Source organism: Cynocephalus volans, chromosome 15 (assembly GCF_027409185.1).
Source record: "Cynocephalus volans isolate mCynVol1 chromosome 15, mCynVol1.pri, whole genome shotgun sequence".
NCBI lineage: Eukaryota > Metazoa > Chordata > Mammalia > Dermoptera > Cynocephalidae > Cynocephalus > Cynocephalus volans.
The window spans coordinates 59,501,478-59,515,004 of record NC_084474.1 but is presented as its reverse complement, the minus strand read 5'-3'; the positions used below and the strand labels follow the sequence as shown (position 1 = coordinate 59,515,004).

Genomic DNA, 13,527 nt, shown 5'->3' with positions numbered 1-13,527 from the left:
CCTTGAACTCGCAGCTTCGGTGCTGGGAAGTGGCGGTCGGCCCCTCCCAGCGAGGACTCGGCGCGCCTCCAGGGCCAGACGCAAACCCGAGACCAGCTCAGCAGAGCGTCCCGGCGGCGCGAGCGGGACCTGCCCGAAGTCCCCGGGCGCGACCTGCCCCTCAGGGCGGAGGCGCACGGCCGCCCGCGGCAGAGGCGCGAACTTTTACACCTACTTTTTGTTTCGCTTCGGGCTTGGCGTGGCTCTGGCACCGCCCAGGATCTGGATGGGACCCGACACTCTGAATTTCCACCGCCCGGGGAAGTCACCTCCCTAGCCCCGAGGTCTCGACCCGCTTTCCCGAGAAGTTCTCACCCTGGTTGCTAAAAGTGGTTCCCAAGAGGAGCACCACGTCAGTCGCAACAACAATGACAACCAGCATCATACGCGCCTACAGGAGTGGGGCTGCCCCGTGAGGCTCGACGATAAAGCCCCGATGACGGTGACCAACAGCGGAGCGGGGTCGGAATGAAGAAACCCGGCGGCGCGAAGGCAAGCGCAGCAAAGAACGCGCTGTTCTTCCCAGCCTCGCTCTTGCCCGGCGCTCTGGCTGGCCGTCCGTCTGTCTAGGACTGTCTGCTTGTCCCTCCGACTGCTCAGGCAAAGTTTGACAAATGTGGGGGTCCGGGAGCGGATTTCCCCCAGTCTCCCCCCCTTTTCCCGCCCCGCGCGCCCCTCTCCCCAGAAATCATCCCACCAACTCCGGGCCCCGCGCGCAAACTTACGTTTGATCTGCCGGGGTTTGCTCTGCTTTCGCCGGGACATCTCGGCGGCGGCCGCTGCCGCTGGGGCTCCGGCGGTGTCCGCGGTCGGGGCTGCCGCTCCCTCGGCTCCCGCCGCTCCCGCCGCCGCCGCCGCCGCCGGCCAGGCTCGGGCTGCCGCCGGCCGGACTCCAGGTGCTCCGGGGGCTGGACTCCTCCGGGAGCTGCGGATCCACGTTTGGAGATGAACGAGCAAATGAGAAGACGACAGAGGGGGGCAGAGAGAGTGTGACAGTGAGGAGGGGTGGGGGAGACGAGGAGAGCGATGGGGGGGCGGGGGCGAACGGGAATCTACGAGCGAACGGTCAGGGAGAGAGAAGGGGGAAGGAGAGGAGGGAAAAACACTAAAAGAAGGAAGAGAAGGACGGAGGGCAGGCGAGCGAGCGGGGGGAGCGAGGGGGCGGAGGGCGCGGGAGGAGGCGCGCTCGCTCTCGCCTGTCCCCGGCGTGCGGGACAGACACTCGGCCGCCGCCGCCGCCGCTCCGGGCCGCGCAGCTCTCGCTCTGCCGCGGGAGGTGGCGAGGCGCGCGAGGGAGGGGCGCGCCGGGGCTGCGGGGAGGGGAGACTAGTCCATCAGCGAAAGGAGGATTGGCTGCATCCAAAGCCAGTCCGGATGCAAACTAGGGCCCCGGCCTGGGTCGGGTGGAGTGCAGGGGATCACGGCGGGAGTGGGGGGTGGAGGTGGGTGGGAGTTGAGGGGGAGGGGTGGGGAGGGCTTGGAAGAGGGCCACCTTCTGCAGTTGTCACCGCGTCCACGCTGGGCAACTGCCAGAGCACCCCTCCCCCGTTCCAGGCAACTTCTTCCAACAGCCCCCTCCCAGGGACCCCAACTCTCGTCCCTCATGCCTCGCCCATCTAGCGGGGCACAAAGAAATCTGTCTCTCCATAAACTTTGTGCTTGCAGTGACGCCGCCCCCTCCCTTCACCCTCCCCCCCCCCCCCCCCCGCCGTTCCAGCTTCTTGGCAGGAAGGTTAGGCCACTGGCAGAGTCCTCGGCGAGAGCCAGCTGATCTCAAATGCCAACTGTGTGTCTTGGGGCCAGTTAAGTCCTCTCATCTGCCCAGGCTCTCAGGAGACCATTTCATGGCTCTCAAGGCTCCCTGGAGACCGCCGCGGGTACGGACCATCCATCCCCCACTTGGCCCGCACGAATGGGGTGCTGAGCAGCGCGCTCAAAGTGCTCTTTCCAACCTCGAGTCCATTTTAAATTGTAAAATTCCCGAATTGGAAGGCAGACAGATATTTTTTCTTACATCAAAAAGGAGGAGCGGTAGCTAGGTGATTAGCTGTAGGTGGGAAACGAACCATCCCTCATAATACTAACTTGGTGAGGAATCTGTGCAAGTTCTGCAGTCCCACCCTCCCCCTGACCTTTAATTCTCTTAGTTCTTCTGCCACAGGGAAGCACCGAGCGACTAATAAAAGATTTGATCTTGCCATAATTTCCCAAGCAGGTAAGACCCAATAACTATTTCATGGTTCTTTAGCTTCTAAAGTTTTGTTTCATTCTTATTCAATTATTGTATGTGTAGTATGTCAGAAACTGCAAGCCAAAGGAGAGCAAATTTCGAGGTGATTTGCATAGTTATTATTTTGACCAAGTTAAGCTGTGTGAGGTTAGCTTAGTTTCTTATAGTTTCACATGCAATGAGTATTAAATATATTTTCCCAGGTGGGCGGGAAGGAGCTTCTCTCCAAGTGGCAGTGGAACTGGCTGCTTTATGTGATCAGTATTTACTAATAAACTACACTGCAGTTGACACGTACCCCCAGATATTGCTGATTTTTCCTCTGGGAGGTTGTGAAATCAACCGTTCTGATCCGGAATTGTGTCCCCCTTTGTTTGGTTTACTAGCATTACTGTGAGCCCCACCAAACTTGATACTCTAAGTGGGTCTGGGGGCCAGCACAGAGCCTAGGCTGAGTGAGCACAATGTGGGTTGCTCAGTGTGCAGGAGGCAATGTAGTCAGTGTCGTTTATAAACCCATCAGGACATCTTCTGGAAGGTGTAAAGAGTTGCTTTGTGAAATGTATGGCTAAAAGAATCTTAATACAAAGCTGAAGACCAATTGTGAATTTTATTACATTACCATTAGTACTATTACCATATGAGGTTGTAAGAATACATGATCCTTGCAGTGGAAAATTCACTAAACGACAAAAGTCCCTCCCCTGAAGAACCAACAAATTAAGGCCGTAAGTACCATAAAAACAAGGTTATTTGTGTTTGTGTTATGGAATGAATAAGCAGACAGAGAACTACAGATTTTACCTCCTTCATTTCCAATTCATTACAGTTAAATTGGTGTGCTTAGAATCGGATATATTGTACGTGATGGTTTTTTAAGACCTTTTTACAGAACTGTCTGACTTTTTATGTCACCCAAAAGGAATGCCCATTGGAATTAAAATATCATAACAGTTAGTGTTTCTTTTGGCATTTGAAATAGTTATATATGTAAAGCAGAGGAGAAACTAATAAATCTCAGCTAAATATTCAGTTTAAAAGCTAAAAGGAACAAAAGTCAAGAAATTCAATTCAAGGTTGATAAAATAACCAGAATGCATTATTAGAAATAGATATTAGTTAATCTAAATTTATAAATATATATTAATTATAGTCAATATAAATGAATTAAACTAAAGATTACTATTACATTTTGTATTTTCTCATCATTTTTAATGAGAATGTTAATGATATTTAAGGTTCAATTTTTCTTTTTTCTAGCTGAACTCACTAAGGTTATGAAATAAAAAGACAGCAAAACTTATAAGCAATTATCTCTGTCCAAATGGATATAGCAGCCCCAAACCACAGCTACATGACTATCAAACAATGATTATGAAAACCACAATTGAGAAAAGCATCAGGGAATGATATTGCAAAACCACAGCAACGAATGTTTCTGTGATATTGAAAACCACAATTCACAACTAATACTCTGTGTATCGCAAATTACTGTTTAGCTATAAATGTGCAAATGTATAAGTAACAGCACAAAATAATTTCTCATTTACTTAAAAATGAATTATTCACTTTCTAGATTCACCAATTTAATATCTACTTAATGGTTTGTTTAGAAAAGTGTCTGCTTTAAAAACAAATCATTTAAAATCACATAAAATGTCAGTTACTTTAAAAGCAGAAGACATGCAAATTTTAATAACATTTCCTCAAATATTAAAAGAATTGATCTGAAATCAAACAGATTAAAAAAAAATAACAACTACCTCAGTCTAGCTTCATAAAGTTCTTTGGAAATGAAAGGTATGTAAGTGGAAACTGTTTATGGAAAAAAGGCTCAAGGTAACATATTACAACTTCAGTGAAAATACGATTGTATATGTTTTTAAGCAGTCATTTTACTTAGAAAATATGTCTAACAATAAATGAGATCCCAGTACCAAAACTATTTTAATATGCAAAATCAAGTGTGTATTTACAAATAAATAAAATGATATTATTTGCAAGTTTATTCGGTTGCCAGATTTTGCAAATTAAAATACAAAATGCCCAACTAAATATGAATTTCAAATGAGCCACAATAATTTTTAGTATAAGCATGTTACATGCATTATTTGGTACATACTTATCCTAAAAACAATTATAGCTTATCTGAAATTCAAATTTAACTGGCATTCTGTATTTTATCTGGCAAACCTACTAGTTTAACATTTTAGCATTTTCACAAATTTATGGTTGTTTATAATATTGTTTATAGAAAAGGAAGAGAAACCCTAAAATGCTTCCTAAAGACATAAATATATTTAATTTTTGAACATTATATTATTTAGGGAAGGCAAGGTAAGAGGAGTAGATTTCTCTGCAAAAATTCTTACTTTATTTGGCACAGTACAGAAAAGTACTCTCAGTGTAAATGGATTGCATTCATGTATGTCTTACTCTTGGATTTGTTCTTAAAATTTGTTTTTTCCTCCAAGGGATCGGCAAATTGATAAAGCAACCTCCCAGGCCACATCTTATTAGGCAGCAAGCTGCCTTCTTTATTATAAAAGTAAACAATATCCAAAAGCTTCAGAAAGACTTAATTTTTTGCCCTTGTATCCTCACCAGAAACTGAATACAGTTTATCTGCCTTGATTTAAGATTGTGACACTGAATTGAACAAAAATGTAGTATGAAAATAGTGTTTAGTATTTGTGTATCTTTATAATTTCAGCCGTTTAAAAATAAAAATCAACAAATTCATCTAAATGGTATTCCTACTTTATAACTATGGAAAGGACTATCTGTTTACTTGCAGAGGAGCCCAGGTCTTTGAAAACATTTAGTCAGTCTAGATTAAGGGATTTAACTTGAGCTTCATGTAGACTATCAATACCTCGAAAGAAGTTTGTATGTGTGAATAATTTTCTAAGGAGTGGGTCTGTTGAATTCATCAGATTTTCAAAAATATGTGAAAAAACATCTGTGAACCAATATGGATTAAGAATCACTGTTTTCTTTATATGTAAATGTTTATAATATACTGAAAACAAAAATGCGGATGATTTAAGTTTTTACTGTTTGCACCTATCCTTAATGTCCAAGTTAACGCTCTGACAGAAGAGAATTGTAGGATGAATCTATTAAAAAGAAAAAAAAAAGTTCTTTGTATTAAGTCTATAAAATGGCATAACATACTTCCAAGTAGAAAATAAATTTTAAAGGAGTAACCTCCCAAATTTTAGGTATCTGTTGATTTTGCCTGCCTAGCATCTATTCTCTCTTCTAATAATAATGGCATTACATCTTTTGAAGAACTACTCTTCCTTACTCACTATTTGGTCATGTGATGCAAGTGTGGCCTTCCCCAGTTACTGACTAATCAAAGTATTTCATGTGTCTGGCTACAGTAATTGGCTCAATGGTCCAGATTGTTCCTATAAGAGTCACCCCAGGGGCCTTTTCCTAAAATCACTGAGGGAGAGGTGCTGTTTTTCTGCTGGGGTTCCTACACTGGGAAAATACAAACCTGAAATTGCTAGTGGCCATTCTTGAGGAAAGAATCTGTTAAAAACAATGTCAGCACAGAGGATTTTATTGTCTTACCTTGTCTCAGAGTCTGATTTGGGGGGAATCCAAACCAAAACACCCATCAACATTCCAACATTACTTTGTTTTGGATCCATCACCTATGTTTCTACCTGAATTTTAGAGTCTTGGTCATTTCTCTTATATTTTATTTTTCTCTATTGGCCAGGCTAACCCCTATGCATCTTTGTAATCTTAGTGTAGATGTTTTTCACAGGAAGACATCACTAACCTCCCATGTCTCAGTGAGATAGTACCTGTTCTCAGTTACTTTCATAACACCTTTTTCCCACCATGATATCACTTGTTGTATTATATTACATTGGCAATTTAATTGTATATAACTCCAATCCTCACCAGCCCCCTCCCTGTCTCAACCCACTTAACTAGATAGTAAGGTTTGTGAGGGCAAGAAACATTATCTGTTTTTTTCAGAATTATTTCCCTAGTACTGGACACATAGAATGTCCTTACACAATTATTGAAAGAAAAAGTAAATTCAGAATTATCCTGTCTTACCTGGAAACTTCTATCATTTCCAGTCTTCATCCACAGAGTCATGGGTACAGAAGATGGTAGCCATGTCTGTACAACATAATTCCATCTCTGATGGTGGATGCTTGGACCAAAGAAATGCCTGACTAAAATGTGACCAGTCAAAATCCTTCTTTAGGAATCTAAAGTTAATGTCAAGAGTTTCTATTTCTTACCTGGGCTGGTCTCTTGAATGAAGAAGTAAAACCTCTGGAATTTTGGCATGGTTATCACCATGTGAACAGAGTAACAGAGATAGTTTGACAGTAAAGAAAATAATAAATAAAGCAAATGCCTGAGAGAATTGAGATGGGAGCCTGAGGTGGCATACCATTTACTGTTCCAGCCCCCTCGTGCACTGCAGCAGTACTTCAGTCCCTGATGTCACTGAATACTGATGTCTCCCTAAAGTAAATTCCTCTCCACCTTTCCTTTTTGATTATTTTTGGTCTAACAGCACTAGTTGATTCCTGTTACAGTCATACCCAAAGACTAAACTAAGACAAAAATTAACCATCTGTGACTTCGGTCTGCTTGACTGATTATCTGAATATTTAGAAATATGAAAATCTAACCAAATTTTCTACTTTCCTCCAGAAAAGTTATATATTTTTTTTTTTCTTTTTTTTCCATTTGTTTCTTTCTTTTTTTTTTTTTTTTTAATTTTATTTTGTCGATATACATTGTAGCTGATTAATGCTCCCCATCACCAAAACCTCCCTCCCTTCTCCCTCCCCCCCTCCCCCCAACCATGTCCTTTCTGTTTGTTTGTTGTATCAACTTCAAATAATTGTGGTTGTTATATCTTCTTCCCCCCCCCCCCGGTTTGTGTGTGTATGTGTGTATGTGTGTGTGTGAATTTATATATTAATTTTTAGCTCCCACCAATAAGTGAGAACATGTGGTATTTCTCTTTCTGTGCCTGACTTGTTTCACTTAATATAATTCTCTCGAGGTCCATCCATGTTGTTGCAAATGGCAGTATTTCATTCGTTTTTATAGCTGAGTAGTATTCCATTGTGTAGATGTACCACATTTTCCGTATCCACTCATCTGATGATGGGCATTTGGGCTGGTTCCAACTCTTGGCTATTGTAAAGAGTGCTGCGATGAACATTGGGGAACAGGTATACCTTCGACTTGATGATTTCCATTCCTCTGGGTATATTCCCAACAGTGGGATGGCTGGGTCGTATGGTAGATCTATTTGCAATTGTTTAAGGAACCTCCATACCATTTTCCATAGAGGCTGCACCATTTTGCAGTCCCACCAACAATGTATGAGAGTTCCTTTTTCTCCGCAGCCTCGCCAGCATTTATCGTTCATAGTCTTTTGGATTTTAGCCATCCTAACTGGGGTTAGATGGTATCTCAATGTGGTTTTGATTTGCATTTCCCGGATGCTGAGTGATGTTGAGCATTTTTTCATATGTCTGTTGGCCATTTGGATATCTTCCTTAGAGAAATGCCTACTTAGCTCTTTTGCCCATTTTTTAATTGGGTTGCTTGTTTTCTTCTTGTAAAGTTGTTTGAGTTCCTTATATATTCTGGATATTAATCCTTTGTCAGATGTATATTTTGCAAATATTTTCTCCCACTCTGTTGGTTGTCTTTTAACTCTTTTAATTGTTTCTTTTGCTGTGCAGAAGCTTTTTAGTTTGATATAATCCCATTTGTTTATTTTTCCTTTGGTTGCCCGTGCTTTTGGGGTCGTATTCATGAAGTCTGTGCCCAGTCCTATTTCCTGAAGTGTTTCCCCTATGTTTTCTTTAAGAAGTTTTATTGTCCCAGGGTGTATATTTAAATCCTTAATCCATTTTGAGTTGATTTTAGTATATGGTGAGAGGTATGGATCTAGTTTCATTCTCCTGCATAACGATATCCAGTTATCCCAGCACCACTTGCTGAAGAGGCAGTCCCTTCCCCAGTGAATAGGCTTGGTGCCTTTGTCAAAGATCAGATGGCAGTAAGTGTGAGGGTTGATTTCTGGATTCTCTATTCTATTCCATTGGTCAGTGTGTCTGTTTTTATGCCAGTACCATACTGTTTTGGTTATTATAGCTTTGTAGTATAGCTTAAAGTCAGGTAGTGTTATGCCTCCAGCTTTATTTTTTTTGCTGAGCATTGCTTTGGCTATTCGTGGTCTTTTATTGTTCCATATAAATGTCTGAATAGTTTTTTCCATTTCTGAGAAAAATGTCTTTGGAATTTTGATGGGGATTGCATTGAATTTGTATATCACTTTGGGTAGTATGGACATTTTCACTATGTTGATTCTTCCAATCCAAGAGCATGGGATATCTTTCCATCTTCTTGTATCCTCTCTAATTTCTCTCAGCAGTGGTTTGTAGTTCTCATTATAGAGATTTTTCACCTCCTTGGTTAACTCAATTCCTAAGTATTTTATTTTTTTGGTGGCTATTGTAAATGGGCAGGCTTTCTTGATTTCTCCTTCTGCATGTTCACTATTGGAGAAAAGAAATGCTACTGATTTTTGTGTGTTGATTTTGTATCCTGCTACTGTGCTGAAATCATTTATCAATTCCAACAGTTTTTTTGTAGAGGTTTTAGGCTGTTCGATATATAGGATCATGTCATCTGCAAACAGGGACAGTTTGACTTCATCTTTTCCAATCTGGATGCCCTTTATTTCCTTCTCTTCTCTCATTGCTCTGGCTAGTACTTCCAACACTATGTTGAATAGGAGTGGTGAGAGTGGGCATCCTTGTCTAGTGCCTGTTCTTAAAGGAACAGAAAAGTTATATAAAAGCACTTCTTATGATTTTTTTTTCTTGCATAATCCTGAAATAGCAAAGAACTCTTATGAATGTTAGATGGGTAAATTCACAATTTTAACATAGATAAATCAGGGTCTCAATTACTGATTTTGGACATCTGCTTCAGTTGGCGGTAACTCTTGGGGAAAAAGTGAGTACTGTTGAAGTTAGGATTCCTCAAGGACAGGATGATCAATTGACATGCGTATCCATGACCTCTTGATTACATATATTCTGGCCCCAGATGTTTGGTTTTACTTTCAACTTTACTTTGTCACATTTGAATAACTATCTAACAGATTATCTTGCACATAAATTTTATGAATGTTGTTATAATTTGCATGAATAATGTTTATATTTCTGTGATGAATTTTATTTTCTAATGTATAACTTTTGCCATAAATTCCTAAATGCAAAACAAGAAATCAAACAGCTTTTGAGAACACTTACTATGTGTATAGACTTAAATCACTTATCTTCGTTCTTATCCACTTGCTGAAGTGTATTAAAACAATGCAGTAGGAATAAATTTAGGGTGAAAGAAAGATGTAGGATTGTGAATAACCATGCTAGGTCATGCTGATAATGGAATTGTCTAAAATAAGCTGAAAAGGATAATTATACCACTTTTTACATTTATCTTGTAATGAAAATTTTTAAAATATGACTAATATTTCTTTAAAATTTTTTTTATTTTTATTAAACAAATAGATGTATGTCGATTTAAAGGTCAAATGGATTTTCAAGGATCATAATGAAAACTAGCAGTTTCTTGTCCTACCGCACATCCCAATGATAATCTTTGTTCCCAGAAGTATAATCATTGTTTTTAGCTGATTCTTCTGGTGTTCACCTCATATTTCTAAATAACGTGCTCTATTTTTAAAAAATGTATTAGTTTAGATATTATTGGATATATTGACTACTATGAAAATATGAAGATGTAACAGCTTTATTTCTTCCCAACACACAATTTATCCAAATTTTTGGTCAAATCAAGTTTATATTTTTATTAACAGTTAATTCATACAGGGTGTGATGATTACACTTTCTTTTGATCTAATTTTGCTTTTTCTGGAATTAATAGTTACTTTCTTTATCATTTTCTCAGTTTTCTATGCACTGGTCACTATTTCATCCCCAAATCTTCAGTCGGTATAATACATTCAAATGTATCAGTACATTCAAGGACATCAGATAACCTACCAGTTTGGGGGTCCCCCCATGGAGGTTTCCTTCTAGGAGACCTCCATCCTTCTGCTACACTATAAATAAATTACTCTCTATGACTGAAATTTTCTTTTCATCATCATCCTGGGAATACCCTTGATTTTATCTTCATTGGAGTCCAGATTTCGCGATTATTGTGTATTCTTCTTTCATGGTTCACTACTTCCTCTCTTTTCTTTTCCTTCTTTCTTTCTTTTTTTTATTTTTTATTTTTATTGTTTTTGAGTAAATTCTCATGTAGCCTTCTGAGAAAATGTATATCCAGTGTCATTTCTTTGGGATTTGGCAAGATAGAATCATCCTTATTCTGCTTTTGTAAGTGATCGGTACTTTGGGAAGGTATCAAATTCTGGGTTGGAAATTATTTTCCCTCAATTCACAAACACAGTGCTTCATTGACTTGTAGCTTCCAGTGTTGTTCTGAGAAGTCTGATGCCTTTCCGTTTTCTTATCCACTGAATGTAGCCTGCTTCCCTCCCCCAGTCTCTCCCTGGAAGCTTGCAAGGTTCTTCTCTTTACCCTCAGTGTTCTGAAATTTCACAGTGTGTTGCCCTATCCCCCCACTTACTGAACTGGGAACTTGTTGAGCCATTTCAGACTGGAAAGGTGTGGCTTGTCATCAGTTCTGAGAAATTTGCTTATTTCTTTCTCTGGAATTCCTATTATTATTATTATCTTGGGTCTTGTTGGATGGATACTTCCGTTTTCTAATCTTTTCTTTTTCTCTTTCTATGTCCACTTTTGTTATTATCTGGAAAATTTCTTTAGCTTTGTTTTCTAAACCTTACTGTATTTTTTATTTATGTAATCATCTTTTAATTTTTTTGTTTAATTTTTGATTTCTAAAGAGTTCCTTTTTACAGTAAATTGTTCTTGTTTCTGCTTCTCTTATCTCTCTGCAGCCAGTAATTACAGGTTTGTTTGTTTTTTTTGTCTTTGTTTTTTTCTTGAAGAATTTTTTTTTAGTCCATGAGAATTTTCTGTGTCTTTAGTATTTCCTTTTTTTTTTTTTTTTTCCCTATAGGATTTGGTATCTATCTTTCAAGTCAGAAATTTTCCATTCATTTTTGGTCATCATTGACCTTCTGTTTCTAATATGACTGCCGCACTGAAAAATACATTGAAAGTTTATGTGTATGGGTAGAGTGGGGATTGGGAAGTACTTGCCAAGCAGTGGCTTTGGGTGATAGGACAAGGGCCTTGCTGCTGGAGAGATATAGTCTATACCTCTAAGCATTTGACTCTCGAGCTAATTATATTTCCCAGAGAGAAATCCTCCAATACTCAGCCTCTCATAGTTCAGTCACAGAAGAAGCCTTAGTATCTCACTCTTCAGTGTATAGACTTTCTTTTAATCTTTCTTTTCAGTAGGTTGTCCCTACCTTCGGTTAATATCAATGAATACAAAGTCCCTATAAGTTTACCCTCTGCCATAGATTGGATGCCCCCCAACCACACTGAAGTTTAAATCTCCACTGTAACTGTTGAGGGTGGTAAATCCTATTATGGTAATTGAAAGGTGTGCTCTTTAAGACATGATTAGATTATAGGACCATGCTGTGGTGAATGTATTAATAATGGTGGCCAGGAGTGTGGTTCTGAGGGCTTTAAAGGGAGAATATACGATGAGTGTCTCTTTGTCTTCTCTGCCATTTTCTGCCATGTAAGACCCCTGGCTCACTGTTGCCAACATCAAGGCCTTCACCAAATGTGTTCCCTGGACTTTGGACTTCCCAGCCTCCAAAACTGTAAGCAGTAAATTTCATTTTCTTATAAATCACCCAGTTCCAGGTATTTTGTTATAAGCAGAAGAAACAGACTAATATACCCTCTAAAGAATAAGTCTTGGCTTGTAGCCAGGTATGGAGAAGTTGTTGCCTGGCAGTGTGGTATGGAAGGAAATATAGGGGTATCAATGATTCTTACATAAGTTTTGCACCAATCCTTCTATTTCCAATCCCACCTGCATCCAATTTGCAGGGATATCTCTTGCTTCCAATATCTGGTTCTTTTCATTATCTTGTAAGTAAAAACCAGCTAGTGCTGGGTGTCAACCCTGCTAGGGATTAACTTTCAGATTTCTCTGATCTACTAGATTAGTTCCCTCTCTAGATCATTTTCAAAATTTTGTTCACTAATTTTTCTAATTTTTTTCTCTCCTTTCATTTTTCTTTGTCTTGAGCTTAAATGACCCTTTAAAAAGACATAAAGACGAAAAGACATTTTACTGTCATAAAATTTAGAGGGAGTGAAGCTTGCACTCATAGGATCAATTATGTAAAGATGTTCTAACCAAAAATCTTTGATATACCCTTGCTTTTATTTTTCAAATTAATCTTATTATATATTATCATTTTTGAGTAATATATTTCTATATTATAAAATAAAATTGTAAAAGGCGAACATGTAATTAAAACTTCTTTTACCCCCAGAATCCACATCTTGGAGGCAACCACATTTAACCACTTCCAGAACACTATACAATATACTTGAAATTCTATCTATAGTTACATCAAATTTAGAAAGTATCTCTGCCCACCATATAGAATGAAGATATTTATGTTTTTACCATTTTCATATCCCTCCTACTTTCCTTCCACTTCTGACTATAGTTTTTCATTTATATTGTGAAAGTTTTTCATTTACATTTTGTTCTGCAATGATGTTTTCTTCCATCTTTAGCCTATACATTAATTCTTCAGATTGAAATAAACACACCACAATTATTTTATTATGACTATGATACATTATTCACTGGAGAATCAGCTACTTGGTTAAGAGCCTATTTTCTTCTTTATGGGTCTAACGATATGAACCCTGAACCATCTACAGGAGAATGTGTCTAATATAGGTTGAATGTATGGTCTTTCCTTGAATTTCATCGATTGTAAAACCATTCCTGAGATTAATGTGCTTTATAATCAGATTGTGACTTTTTCAAACATGTTTTTCTCATTTGTGATATTCCAATTTGTCTTGCTTTCTTCTTGTTGTAATAGACCCTACACTTTCTTCACCATGTCACTAATATCATCTAGTTCCTTATCACTCTGTTCTTGGCTTGAAGTCAACTTCATTCTTGTCCTTGAAGACATTCCTCTTGCAGCTCTTCACCTACTGGTTGCTTTCTTGCCAGCTGCTCAGCTGTTA

The 13,527-nt window shown here is 39.4% G+C and overlaps 1 protein-coding gene across 1 annotated transcript in view; it reads right to left on the bottom strand.

The window, feature by feature from the left end:
- ZFPM2 (zinc finger protein, FOG family member 2) overlaps nucleotides 1–841 on the bottom strand; it is a 456,749-nt gene extending 455,908 nt beyond the window's left edge. The window contains exon 1 of the mRNA XM_063080011.1: nucleotides 765–841. Coding sequence (XP_062936081.1) covers nucleotides 765–804 — 40 coding nt within the window. The 5' untranslated portion in view covers nucleotides 805–841. The remainder of the gene's footprint in view (nucleotides 1–764) is intronic.
- Nucleotides 842–13,527: the final 12,686 nt, after the last annotated feature.